Genomic DNA, 12,370 nt, shown 5'->3' on the forward strand with positions numbered 1-12,370 from the left:
GGTCTCCTATGACGTCAGTGGCTTCTGTGAGAGGAACCGGGATGTTCTCTTTTCCGACCTCATAGAGATGATGCAGACCAGTGAGCAGTGAGTGGTCCCAGATGTGGGGACATCTGGGTAGAACCACCCCATGGGAATGGGGGAGGCCCAGGGACCACCCTATCTTCCCCAGAGCTCCCATCACACCACAGACTTTGTGGGGTGGCTGTGTGACCAGGACAGTATTTCCAGTGACTGGTTCTGATTAAACAGTAACCCTTTGGTCTTTATGGCCCTTCCAGCGGCCCGGCTAGAAACCCATGCAGGGTATGGACAGTTTCCCTTTTTACGCAGTGAAAACATCACGCTCTACACTTTTCTGTATGAACACATATGGATCCATCTCCCTGATCACAGCTGCATACCAGGTCCTGTCCATCTTTTTGGCTTTACACCTCAAAATTTTATTCCAGCTCTGCTGTGGACCAGGCACCATTTGAACTTGTGGGGGTGGGCGGCTAAACAAGTCAGAGATCACAGGTGCTCTCATTGAGTTGAAAGCCCAGTGGGGAGACAGACACTGAACTAGAAAAAAGGCAAATAGAAGCGAGCATCAGGTGAATAGTCATAAGACGGTGGTTCTGAAAGGGCTGCAAGTGTGGTTCCTGGACCACCCATTTGGGCATCCTCTGAGCTGGTTACAAATGCAGAGTCTCATGCTCCACCCCAGACAGACAGAATCAAAATCTACATTCTAACAAGATCCCCGCCCCCACCTCCCAGGGTCCCCGGTGCACATTAAAGTTTGAGACTCACTGATCTAGAGCAGCGCTGTCCAATATATTCCACATCCAACAGATTCAAGCTACACATGTAATTTTTAAAAAACAGCCTTATTCAGGTACCATTGATATATCAGTAAATGCACCCCATGTAAGAAGTGATTTTTAGTACAGAGACCACAATCCAGAACATTCTCATCACCCCAAAAAGATCCCTCATGCCAAATTGCAGTTAATCCCCATGCCCGTCACCTGTATGATTTTGAATTTTCTAGTAAGCATGCTTAAAAAGTAAAAAGGTGAACAGGTGAAACAGGTGACATTTTAAAATGTCTTCTTTAACTCACTATACCCAAAATATCATCATCTCAACATGCAATCAATATTTAAAAATTACTAATGAAATATTTTTCATTTGCTTTTTCCGTACTGCATATTCTTTGAAATCCAGTATATATTTTAACACTTACAGTACATCTCAGCTTGGACAGGCCGAGTTTCAAGGGCCTCAATAACCACGTGTGACCACTGGCCACCATGTTGGAAAGCACAGAGCTGTGGTTCTCAGAGTGGGGTCCCTGGACCAGCAGCATCAACATCCCCTGGGAACTTGTCAGAATTTATGGGGAGCCAACCCAAATAGGGCAAGGCCATCTGTGTTCGACAAACTCTCCTGGTGATTCTGGGGCCCTCTGAAGTCTGAGAACCACTGGGACTCATGTTGTGAAGAAAAACTAAATTGATAAAGGGATAGAGAGTAGGGAGGGCACCATTCTTTTTTTTTTTTTTTTTTACTTTAATCTTTTAATTATGATAAAATACACATAATATAACATTTACCTTTTCACTTTAAGTTGTACAATTCAGTGGCATTAAGTACATCCACAGTGTTGCACCACCATCACCACCATCTAGTTCCAGAACTTTTCATTCCCCCAAATGGATACTCTGTATCTATTAAATAGTGCACTCATTCTGTGTTGCAGTGAACAGGGAAGATCTCATTGAGGAGATGAGGAAGGGAGCCATGATATACCAAAGTGGATTTAATGGATTCCCTGTTGCTGGACACTTAGGTTATGCCCATATTTGACTATCACAAACAAGGCTTCAGCAGCAAGCATCCTTCTCCATATTTCTTTGCATATTCATGTCAGCCTGTGCATGTAAGATGGTTCCCACAAGGGGACCTGCCCCTTTTGCCCAAGATACTGCATCACTGGATATATTTTCCTACTTAATTTAACTTTTTGCTATTTTACTTGCTACCCAAGCCATGTGTGGTCATGGAAGAAGAAGTAACAGGGCAAATAATCAAGGAACTAAAAAGGATGAAATCAACCCTCTCCAGTTCTCACCATCTCACCCTCCACACTCAAGAACTATAACTGTGCAGTCAGGCACCTAGGCAGCCCCACCTCTGGGAGAGGGCACCCCAAGGTCCAGCTGCACCTCCAACCCCTTTTCTCCCCTTGCCTAGAGCCTTCTTCCGGATGCTGTTCCCCGAGAAGCTGGATGTAGACAAGAAGGGCCGCCCCAGCACCGCCGGCTCCAAGATCAAGGTAGACCGGGGGCAGGGAAGGAGGAGCTGGGCACAGGGAGGGCTGGCTCTGTTTCTCTCTTCATTCCAGTGTCTATCACTCCCCCATCCCAGGCCCTCTGCCCCTGTCTCTGGCACCCTCTGTCCAGCAGGGTCTTCTACCAGCTCTGGGGTTAGGGAGCTTGGACCAGCTTCCTCAATGGCCCCCTAACTCCCTAAATCCAGAAGTGAATCATCATCCTAATAATGTTTTTGGTCTTTTGGTCACTGTTTTAATTGTGGTAAACTATACATAAAATTTACCGTCTTAACCATTTGTAAGTGCACATTCAGTGTGGCATTAAGTCCACTCACAATGTTGTGCAACCATCCATCTCTAGAGCTTCCTCATCTTCCCAAACTGACACTCTGTCCCCATTAAACACTCACTCCCCTCCCCCATCCCCTGGCACCACCATCTACTTCCTGTCTCTATGAATCTGACTCCTCTAGGGACCTCCTGTGAGTGGAATCACACAGTATTTGTCCTTCTGTGTCTGGCTTATTTCACTGAGCATCATGTCCTCTGGGTTCATTCATGGTGCAGCGTGTGTCAGAATGTCCTTCCTTTTTAAGGCTGAGTAATATTCCATTATGTGGATGGACCACTTCTTATTTATCCATTCATCTGTCAATGAACACTTTGGTTGTTTCCACTTTTTAGTTATTGTGAAAAGTGTTGCTATGAAAATGAATGCCCCATCCTTGCAATATTTTAATAACCATGTATTGAGCACTTGTCAGTGCTGGCAGCAAACACAGGGCAGTTTACACATGTGGGACGAGTTCCACCTGGCAGGGGGAGAGACCGAGGCTCAGAGAGGTGTAGTCACTGGCCCAGAACACACAGCAGAGCCACGATCAACACTGGAGTCTCTCCTGGCCCTCCTCCCAATCCCCCCCACCTGGAATGATTTCCTGTCTCATCTCCCCTGAGGGACTAAGACAGATAGCTCAGGGCTGGCCAGCCTCAGGCACACACCCGAGATTCCCTACTTCCAAAGTACTGGTCCCTGAAGGACAGGTAGGAGTGTTCTGAGGCCTGTGTTCTCCCAAGAGCTCAGTTACTCCATCAACAAACATTTGCCAGCCCCACCCCACCTCCTGGCAGATCCAGGGTGGGAGGAGAGAGGGGCCAGAGATCTGATCTGTGCACCCCCACCCCACCTTCTCCTCCACCTCAGAAACAAGCCAACGACCTGGTGGCCACGCTGAAGAAGTGCACGCCCCACTACATCCGCTGCATCAAACCCAACGAGACCAAGAGGCCCCGCGACTGGGAAGAGAGCAGGTGACCCCCCAGCCCGCTCTGGCAACTGGCTGGGCCAGTCTACACTGCTTGTCCCCAGACTGACCCTCCTTTGGAACCCTGCTGGGGGTGCACGACCCATCATAGGACTAACCCAGGCTGACCCCTAGGACCAGAACAAAGCCCCTCAGGGCCTCAGGGTTATACCCAGAACTGATCAAGCCAACTCCAGGGCCCAGGGATGACCCCCGACTGACTGGAGGATGACCCCCGGGACTAGCACAGTCTCCCTCACAATCCCCAGACCCCAGGACCCACCCTACATGTGACCCTGACCACAGAACAAACAGACTCCTTCCCCAGAACCCAGGCCCACACCCCACAGAGCTGACACCCTGGGAACAGCGCTGCACCCCCGCCCCAGACTGCAGCCAGCAGAGCCCCTCCCACTCCTGGGCCAGTGCTCAGGCTGCCTTCCCCACAGGGTCAAGCATCAGGTGGAGTACCTGGGCCTGAAGGAGAACATCAGGGTGCGCAGGGCGGGCTTCGCCTACCGCCGCCAGTTCAGCAAGTTCCTGCAGAGGTGAGGCACCCTGCCACCCCGGGCCCTGACCGCCCCTGCAGAACAACCGCCAGCTGCTCAAACCCTCCCAAACCCTCTCTCTCCAGGTACGCCATTCTGACCCCCCAGACGTGGCCGCAGTGGCACGGGGACGAGCGTCAGGGGGTCCAGCACCTGCTGCGGGCAGTCAACATGGAGCCAGACCAGTACCAGATGGGGAGCACCAAGGTCTTCGTCAAGAACCCCGAGTCGGTAAGCGTGTGTGAGAGCCCGGCAGACAGGCACGGGTTCAGGTCCTGCTCTCAGGCCACGGTGTGACATGGGGCACATGTCCTCACCCCTGCAAGCCTGTGTCTCCCTTTGGAGAGGAGAGTAATAATAGCCGCCCTGCAGGACTGGAGTGCGGATTAGACAAAACAGGAAGTCCACTGTGTAGTGCCTGGTACATAGTAGGTGATCAGAAAAACCTAAAATAGTTGGACAGTCCTTGGTGGCCAGGAAGCAGTTGGAGGAACACATGGCCACCTATGGTGACAAGCCCCTTGGAAGGAATAAGGACTCACGGCTTATCTAGAATGTGTTTTCGTCCCTTGTTTCCTTTCTTCCTTTTCCTTCCTTCATGTCCTTCTTCCTTTCCTTTCTCCCATCCTGTTTTCTCTTTCCTTTTCTTCCTTCATTCCTTCAGTCACGGACACATTCAGTCCCTGAGCCTAAGACTCGTATCAAAGTGGCAGTTTTCTTATTCCGAGCCCAGCCCGAGCCCTGACATATCCAAGACAAACCTCATTCCACATTCTCCGACCTAGAACAATCCCTCCAGCGCTACCATCAGCGCTGAGCCTTTTAGCAAAAGGCTGGAAGCACCAGCGATGTCATGCTGCCTCTGCTTTCAGGGACAAAACAAAGCCACAAGGTCAATGTCGACCATGCCCCAGGATGTCAGATACAGAATGGTGACTGTAGTTAGCAATGCTGGATTGTATACTTGAAAGGTGCCAAGAGATCGTCCACGTCCTCACCACACAAAAGAAACGGGAACTGTGTGAGGTGACGGAGGTAGTGGTGATCATTTTGCACTATATATGTGTCAAATCAACTCTTGTACACTTGAAACTTACGTACTGTTATACGTCAATTATCTCTCAATAAAGCAGTGGGGGGGGATCTTTTAAAAAGCAACAATGATAAAAAGAACAACAAAAAAAAACAGGGCAAGGAACCCCCTAAGGGCCTGCCTGTCCACCTGCTTCTACCATGTTTCCCCAAAAATAAGACCTAACCGGAAAATAAGCCCTAGCATGATTTTTAACATAAGCCCTGATGCGTGGAGCAAAAATGAATATAAGATCCGGTCTTATTTTCGGGGAAACACGTATGTGAGGTTGGAAAGTAAAGAGGGAGGTGATAGTCTCAATGAGCTGCCCTAGTTCACCAGACTCCCAGGTGAATCCTAGGTTCCCCAGCCCAGGATAAGCTGGAGCCGTGGGGAAAGGTGTGCTGGGGATGGGGCCGGGGCCAGCTGGATGCCACCTCACTGGCATAATCATGGTGCCCTCTTTTGGCACCTCAGGGACTTCATGAAGACAACAAGGAGACTGTTGAGATGATTCTCGACATCACTGTAACTTACAGGTAGCTGTTCTCTCACCGAACCAAAAACATAACACAGAGGCATGGAGACTAGAGATTTCACAGCTACAAAAACAGTCTGTCTTGGGAGGTTGGGAATCCTTGTCCCCAAAATTTGTCTGCATCTATCTCCTAGATCTTTTCCCTGTGCATGCATTTTGCTCGAGAAATTAAAACAGTCTGGAATCGCATTCAAAGTAGATATCGTTACTGATAGAAACTTATCATGAACCAAAATTGTCCATGGCTATGACTACACCTGAAACAATTCAATTTGTAACAGATAAGGAAAAACGGAAAGAGGGATGGGAAGAAAAACAGGAGGATGGGCAGGAGAGAGAAAGAGAATCAATCCATCTTGCCAATTACTGGCAGACTGTAAAATCTGATTCTGAAAGAAACAGATAATAATTGACACTGGAAAAAAAAACAGAGAAAATAAAGTTAGCTTTGGCTAAGACTATAGAAGGTAAAATCAAATTTTGACCAAAATTGCAGTCTGCACATTTGGAGGTGGGGAAGATGAACTGGCTGAAAATAATGAAAGTCACAAAACTAAAAGTTTGGTGGGAAATTTTTATAAGGAAAAAACCTGAAAATTTGCACAGGAAAAAAGGTGATTCTGATGAGAATAATATTAGTAAAATGAAAACAGTTTAACTGTGCTATATGAAAACTTGATCCAGGAATTAAATAAACCTAATGGGGTCGCAGCCTTTCTCAATCATAAATGCACTTATGGTGAGATGATTGTCAGTTGGATTTTGTTTCTTGTAAATATGGACATAAATATCCTTGAATGTGTTATATACCTGCTGGTCTTCACTGCCCATCACCCCAGGTGTGTTAGTTTCCTATGGCTGCTGTAACAAAGTGCCACAAACTGGATGGCTTAACCCAACAGAAATTTATTTTCTCACGTTTCTGGAGGGTAGAAATCCTAAATCAGGGTGTCATGAGGCCACACTCCCTCTGAGGGCTCCAGGAAAGAATCCTTCCCTGCCTCTCCCTAACTTCTGGTGGTAGCCGACAATCCTTGGCACTCCTTGGTTTGTAGACGCATCTCTGCCTCTGTCATCACGTGGACTTCTCTGCTGTGTGTCTGGGTCCAAATTCCCCTCTTCTTAAAGGACACCAGTCATATTGGATTTAGAGCCACCCTATTCCAGTATAATCTCATTTTAACATGATTATATCTGAAAAGACCCTATTTCCAGATGAGGTCACATTCACAGGTTCCAGGTGGACATGAATTGACATGGGGGGGTGCTATTGAAGCCAGTCCACCAGGATAAACACAGATTTGGGTCTTATCTCACTCACCTCCCACCCCGTACTTAGCACACCTACCTTTGCCTTCCATAGCATGAAGGAGATGCATTTTGAACTCTGCAGACAGGAAGGCCCATTTCTGAAACTGAAAAGGAATCCTCTTCACTGGGCAGAAATTACAAGGTTGGGGACACTTGTCCCATCTGCCCTGAACAGCTAAGGGGGAAGAGGGTTCCTGATTGACTGGCCCATTCCCAGTTCTGCAGGCTGGTCTCCCTTTATTCATACCTGTCCCCCTCAGCAAACCACAGAACGCACTCACATGCCCTCTAGACACCCTATAGGAGGCATTACTCAGACACACTTTGCACACAGACCCACCAACCATAGACTATCAGAGAAACAAAAGAATACATACGTAAATCACTGTATTCCCTGCAACCTATGAAACTGCAATGTTGGTTTTTTTCTTCCTGGTGAGAAGACTCCCCACCTTTTGTGAACAATTATAAACACCCACAGCTTTAAAAATCCTCCAAGCTATATTTCTAAAACTGCATCCGAACCCAGTATCTGCAGAATCCTTCTAGTCCTTGCAGGAGACCCTGGGTTTCTGGGAGACGTCAACCACGTCAACAAAGAGGGCGCCCAGGCTTTGGGCAGTGATGTGAGATTTGAGTATTTGAGAAATCCCTCTGTGTAAAGGGTTCATTTTCTAAATAAAGCCCAATTTTATTTTCAATAATATTTCCCATCTTCACTGATTGAAAATTGTGTCCCTTTTATTACTGCATTTCGGTTTGAATTAGGATGTTTCCCAGCCATTTGTCCTATTCCAATAGATTGTTCTAGTCTTTGACCACCACCACATTGGTTTTTTGCTGTAGGTTTATAACTTTTCATATCCAATGGGTTCTTCTCCTTAATATGTTCACCTGCTATTATTCCAAATAAACAGACATCTTTCACAGCATTTCCACTATGACTTGGTCTGATATAGTTTATTTCCTAAGACCCCTCTGGGCCAAGACTCTTAAAACTCAAAAATATGCTTTCTGCAAAAACCTCCTTTTCAGGAATGCCAGGTACGGCTGTGCAGGTTGTACACTGAACAACCACATGGTCACCAGTCACATCACAGTCCTATACATCAGATGTTCATATTTACAGTATCTTGTTGGTTTTCTAAAATGCACATTGATTCACATTTCTAACATCTCTGAAATCAGGGTGCACCTCATGTGAAAGGCATGAATTTAATTAGCAGTGTGAGAAACCATGATGTTATATTGTTTCTGGCAAGACCACACAGCTGGTAACAGGCAGAGCTGGGATTTGAACCCAGCAAGACCCACAGTTATAATTTAATGCGGGGCTTGTGCTACATATTAGGAGAAAACCCTGCATCCAGTCACTTGGAGGAAGAAGAAATTTTTGCGAACTACAGTGTGATAGCATGTGTGCAGGCGCCCGTGAGCATGAGCATGTGGACGGGGTGGGCTCAGGGGAAACGAGACTGTGGCCCTGGGAGATGCCAGGACCCACCGCCCCTCCCTCTCGCCCAGCTCTTCCTTCTGGAGGAGATGCGAGAGCGCAAGTTCGATGGCTTTGCCCGCACCATCCAGAAGGCCTGGCGGCGCCATGTAGCAGTCCGGAAGTATGAGGAGATGCGGGAGGAAGGTGAGAGGCTACAGATGGGAGGCTCAGGGTGGAGGGAAATGGACCTGGAAGAGCCACACCACAACCTCTGCCTCCAACCAACCCTGTGTCCCCACAGCTTCCAATATCCTGCTGAATAAGAAGGAGCGGAGACGGAATAGCATCAATCGGAACTTTGTCGGAGACTACCTGGGGCTGGAGGAGCGGCCGGAGCTGCGTCAGTTCCTGGCCAAGAGGGAGCGTGTGGACTTCGCTGACTCAGTCACCAAGTACGACCGCCGCTTCAAGGTGAGGCACTAGCAAGTGGGTACATCCGGGACCCTGGCACCCCCATCACAGGTATATTCTCACCTGGCCTGGACACAACTGCCCACAGGTATATATTCACCTAGCCTAGATACACCTGTTCCATCACAGGTACACCCTCACCTGGACGGGGCACACCTGCCCACAGGTATATGTTCAATTAATGCAAATACATCTGCCCATCAAATATGCGCTTACATAGCCCGGACACACCTGTCCATCATGTATCGTCACCTGGCCAGACACCTCTGTCCACAATTACACACTCACCTCACCCAGAACACCTGACTACAGGGCCACCCTAACTTATCCTGGACACACCTATCCATTAGGTACACCCTCACCAAGTCTGTATAGACCTGTCAATTAAACATACCATCACCTGGCCCAGATACACAAGTGCACAGGTACTGTCTTCTGGCCTGGGCACCCATGTCTAGCAGGTATACCTTCACCTATCCTGTACCCATTCACTGCCCCAGACACCCCTTTCTAGCTAATATGCTCTTACTTAACCTGTTATTTTTTATATATCATAACCACTTGTCTACCTTCCCATGGAGGGACACCTTCACCTGACCTCCCAGCACCACCCCTATGCCTAGGGTTGGTCCCTCGGGACCAGGCTGCCCATGCCCAGGGCTCCTGACATCAGCCTCTCTGGTACTGCATCCTTCACAGCCCATCAAGAGGGACTTGATCCTGACACCCAGGTGTGTGTATGTGATCGGGCGAGAGAAGGTGAAGAAGGGACCTGAGAAGGGCCAGGTGCATGAAGTCCTGAAGAAGAAGCTGGAGATCCAGGCCCTGCGAGGAGTTTCCCTCAGGTGAGGCCAGGCACCAACCTGCTCCACAGTCACCTTTGCCTGCCCCCTTGTCATCCTCAGCTGTCCTCATACTTGTTACACCATCTGTAACCCCGACCATCTTACCTGCTGCTATACCTATACTTCTCTTTGCCCTACCTGTCACCTTCACCTGCCCCCCACACTCATGATCCTTACTTGCCAACAGCACCTATCTCCTCACCTGACTTCTCACCTGACCCTTCTCTATTACCGCCTTCCCCAGCTCCTTGCCACTTTTTCCGCTTGCCCCCACCTGTGTAACTCCTTACTTGCCCCTTACCTGACCTTCCCTGGTTGCATCTCACATGTCAATCCTTCTACCACCCTCACCTGTCAACTCTCACCTGCCTTTCCTCCGCCCTGCCCCCAGCACGCGGCAGGACGACTTCTTCATCCTCCAAGAAGACGCGACCGACAGCTTCCTGGAAAGCATCTTCAAGACCGAGTTCGTCAGCCTCCTGTGCAAGCGCTTCGAGGAGGCAGCGCGGAGGCCCCTGCCACTCACCTTCAGTGACACGTACGCCCCCCACCACCACCACCATCCTCGAGCTGGTCTAGGCACAGCAGTCCCTCTCCCACCCCACGGACCGGTTGAACTCCCCCACTGCCCCGTCACCCACCAGTGCCAAGCCGGGAAAGGATGGAATGGGGAAGTAACACCCCGCCCCCCACCCCCGCCGTTTGGGAAGCAGGTGCCCTTACAGCTTCCCGCTCTCCCCACAGACTACAGTTCCGGGTGAAAAAGGAGGGCTGGGGCGGAGGTGGCACCCGCACCGTCACCTTCTCCCGTGGCTCCGGCGACGTGGCGGTGCTCAAGGCTAGCGGCCGGACACTCACCGTTAGCATGGGTGACGGTCTGCCGAAAAGCTCCAGTAAGTCTGTGCAGAACCCGGGGCGGAGCCAAAGAGGCGGGGCCAGCGAGGGGATCAATCAATGCTGAGGGGCGGAGCCAGTGAGGTTGGCCAAGAGAGGGTGAGGGCCCTGAAGGGGTACGTCTAGAGAGACTTAGAGGAGGTATCCATGGAGAGGGCCGGGCCTGCGAGCTGACCAATGACTGGGCGAGAAATGCGGAGGGGGCGTAGCCAAAGTCTGCCTGTGAGTTAATGAATGGGGGCAAGCCTTGCAGTGGGCGGGCCCAGAAAATGAGAGGTGGGTCCTGGGGGGCGGGACCAATCACTGGGCGGAGCCAGTGTTCTAGTAACTAAGGGGCGGTACTGATGGGAGAGCCAGTGAGCCTAAGACGACCGGATCTGGGGCGGAGCCAGAGTGGACTGGACTTGAGGGCGGGGCCTGGTCCGGTCTGGCCACCACTCAAATCTCTGTATCCTTTCCGCTTTCCTTTTCAGAGCCTACACGGAAAGGATTGGCCCAGGGAAAACCTCGAAGGTCGCCCTATGCCCCTTCCCGGGCAGCTCCAGGGCCCCCCAGAGGTGAGGAGACGCCCCCCACTAAGTGTCTTCCCTTGCCTCTTGTGGGCTCCATAACCTAAGCCAGACCTCTTGTCAAAAGGATTTAACAAGCAGAGTTGACCACTCTCTTCTCTGTCCCTTTCCATACCTCCCTGTCTCCCACAGAATAAAGGCTAAGCTTAGTTTGGTATTCAAAGCCCTTCAGAATTCAACCCTAGCTAACCACTGACCTCTTCTCTCCTCCCATCTTACACTCCTGTCAGGCAAGCTACATCATATTTACCAAACTTACCAAATTTGTTCTTACCCCCAGGCCTTTGCTAGGGCTGTTTGCTCTGCCTATCTCCCAAATTTCTACTTCACTTGAGCTCCTATTTATCCTCCAAGACCTATCCATAAAAGCCCTCCTACAGAAGGAGATGGGGGAAAATCTTACTGCTGTAGAACCTCTCTCTTGTCCGTTTTGGCCCATGGGTCCCTTCCTCTGGCCCAGTCATTATATTGGATTGAGAGTGTGGCTGCCTCCTCCCTCAGACTGGAAACTTGGGCATCACCCTGATAAATGCCCGTATCCTTGCTCCAACCACAGGTCTAGACCGTAATGGGGTGCCCCCCTCTGCCAGAGGGGGCCCCCTGCCCCTGGAGATCACATCTGGAGGGGGCTCCCAGCGGCCTCCCCGAGGCCCTCCGTCCTCAGCCTTGAGGGCCAGCAGACGCCCCCGGGCACAGCACCCCTCGGAGCACAACACAGAATTCCTCAACGTGCCAGATCAGGGCGTGGCTGGGTAGGTGGGGTGGCAGGGCAGCCCCAGGAGGTGGGCAGGTAATTGGAGGAGTATCTTGGGCTCTGACAAGCGCACCCCCCCCCCCCGTGCCCACAGCATGCAGAGGAAGCGCAGCGTGGGGCAGCGGCCTGTGCCAGGTGTGGGCCGACCCAAGCCCCAGCCACGGACGCATGGCCCGCGGTGCCGGGCACTGTACCAGTACGTGGGCCAAGACGTGGATGAGCTGAGCTTCAATGTGAATGAAGTCATCGAAATCCTCATGGAAGGTATGTGTGCCAGGACAGAGGTAGGAGGTGTCAGAACCCTGACAT

The 12,370-nt window shown here is 50.4% G+C and overlaps 1 protein-coding gene across 2 annotated transcripts in view; it reads left to right on the forward strand.

Annotated features, from left to right (window-relative positions):
- Positions 1–12,370, forward strand: part of MYO1F (myosin IF) — a 30,018-nt gene that overhangs the window by 16,552 nt on the left and 1,096 nt on the right. The window contains exons 15-27 of one of the 2 annotated variants that reach the window (XM_019711932.3): positions 2–87; positions 2,242–2,323; positions 3,525–3,631; positions 4,074–4,172; positions 4,259–4,403; positions 8,618–8,732; positions 8,830–8,999; positions 9,699–9,844; positions 10,236–10,382; positions 10,589–10,737; positions 11,212–11,295; positions 11,864–12,059; positions 12,156–12,325. In XM_019711932.3, coding sequence (XP_019567491.1) covers positions 2–87; positions 2,242–2,323; positions 3,525–3,631; positions 4,074–4,172; positions 4,259–4,403; positions 8,618–8,732; positions 8,830–8,999; positions 9,699–9,844; positions 10,236–10,382; positions 10,589–10,737; positions 11,212–11,295; positions 11,864–12,059; positions 12,156–12,325 — 1,696 coding nt within the window. The remainder of the gene's footprint in view (position 1; positions 88–2,241; positions 2,324–3,524; positions 3,632–4,073; positions 4,173–4,258; positions 4,404–8,617; positions 8,733–8,829; positions 9,000–9,698; positions 9,845–10,235; positions 10,383–10,588; positions 10,738–11,211; positions 11,296–11,863; positions 12,060–12,155; positions 12,326–12,370) is intronic. The other variant, XM_074337694.2, reaches the window with a different exon arrangement.

The sequence above is a fragment of the Rhinolophus sinicus genome, chromosome 15, assembly GCF_057876585.1.
Source record: "Rhinolophus sinicus isolate RSI-liver-muscle chromosome 15, RSI-T2T, whole genome shotgun sequence".
Lineage (NCBI taxonomy): Eukaryota > Metazoa > Chordata > Mammalia > Chiroptera > Rhinolophidae > Rhinolophus > Rhinolophus sinicus.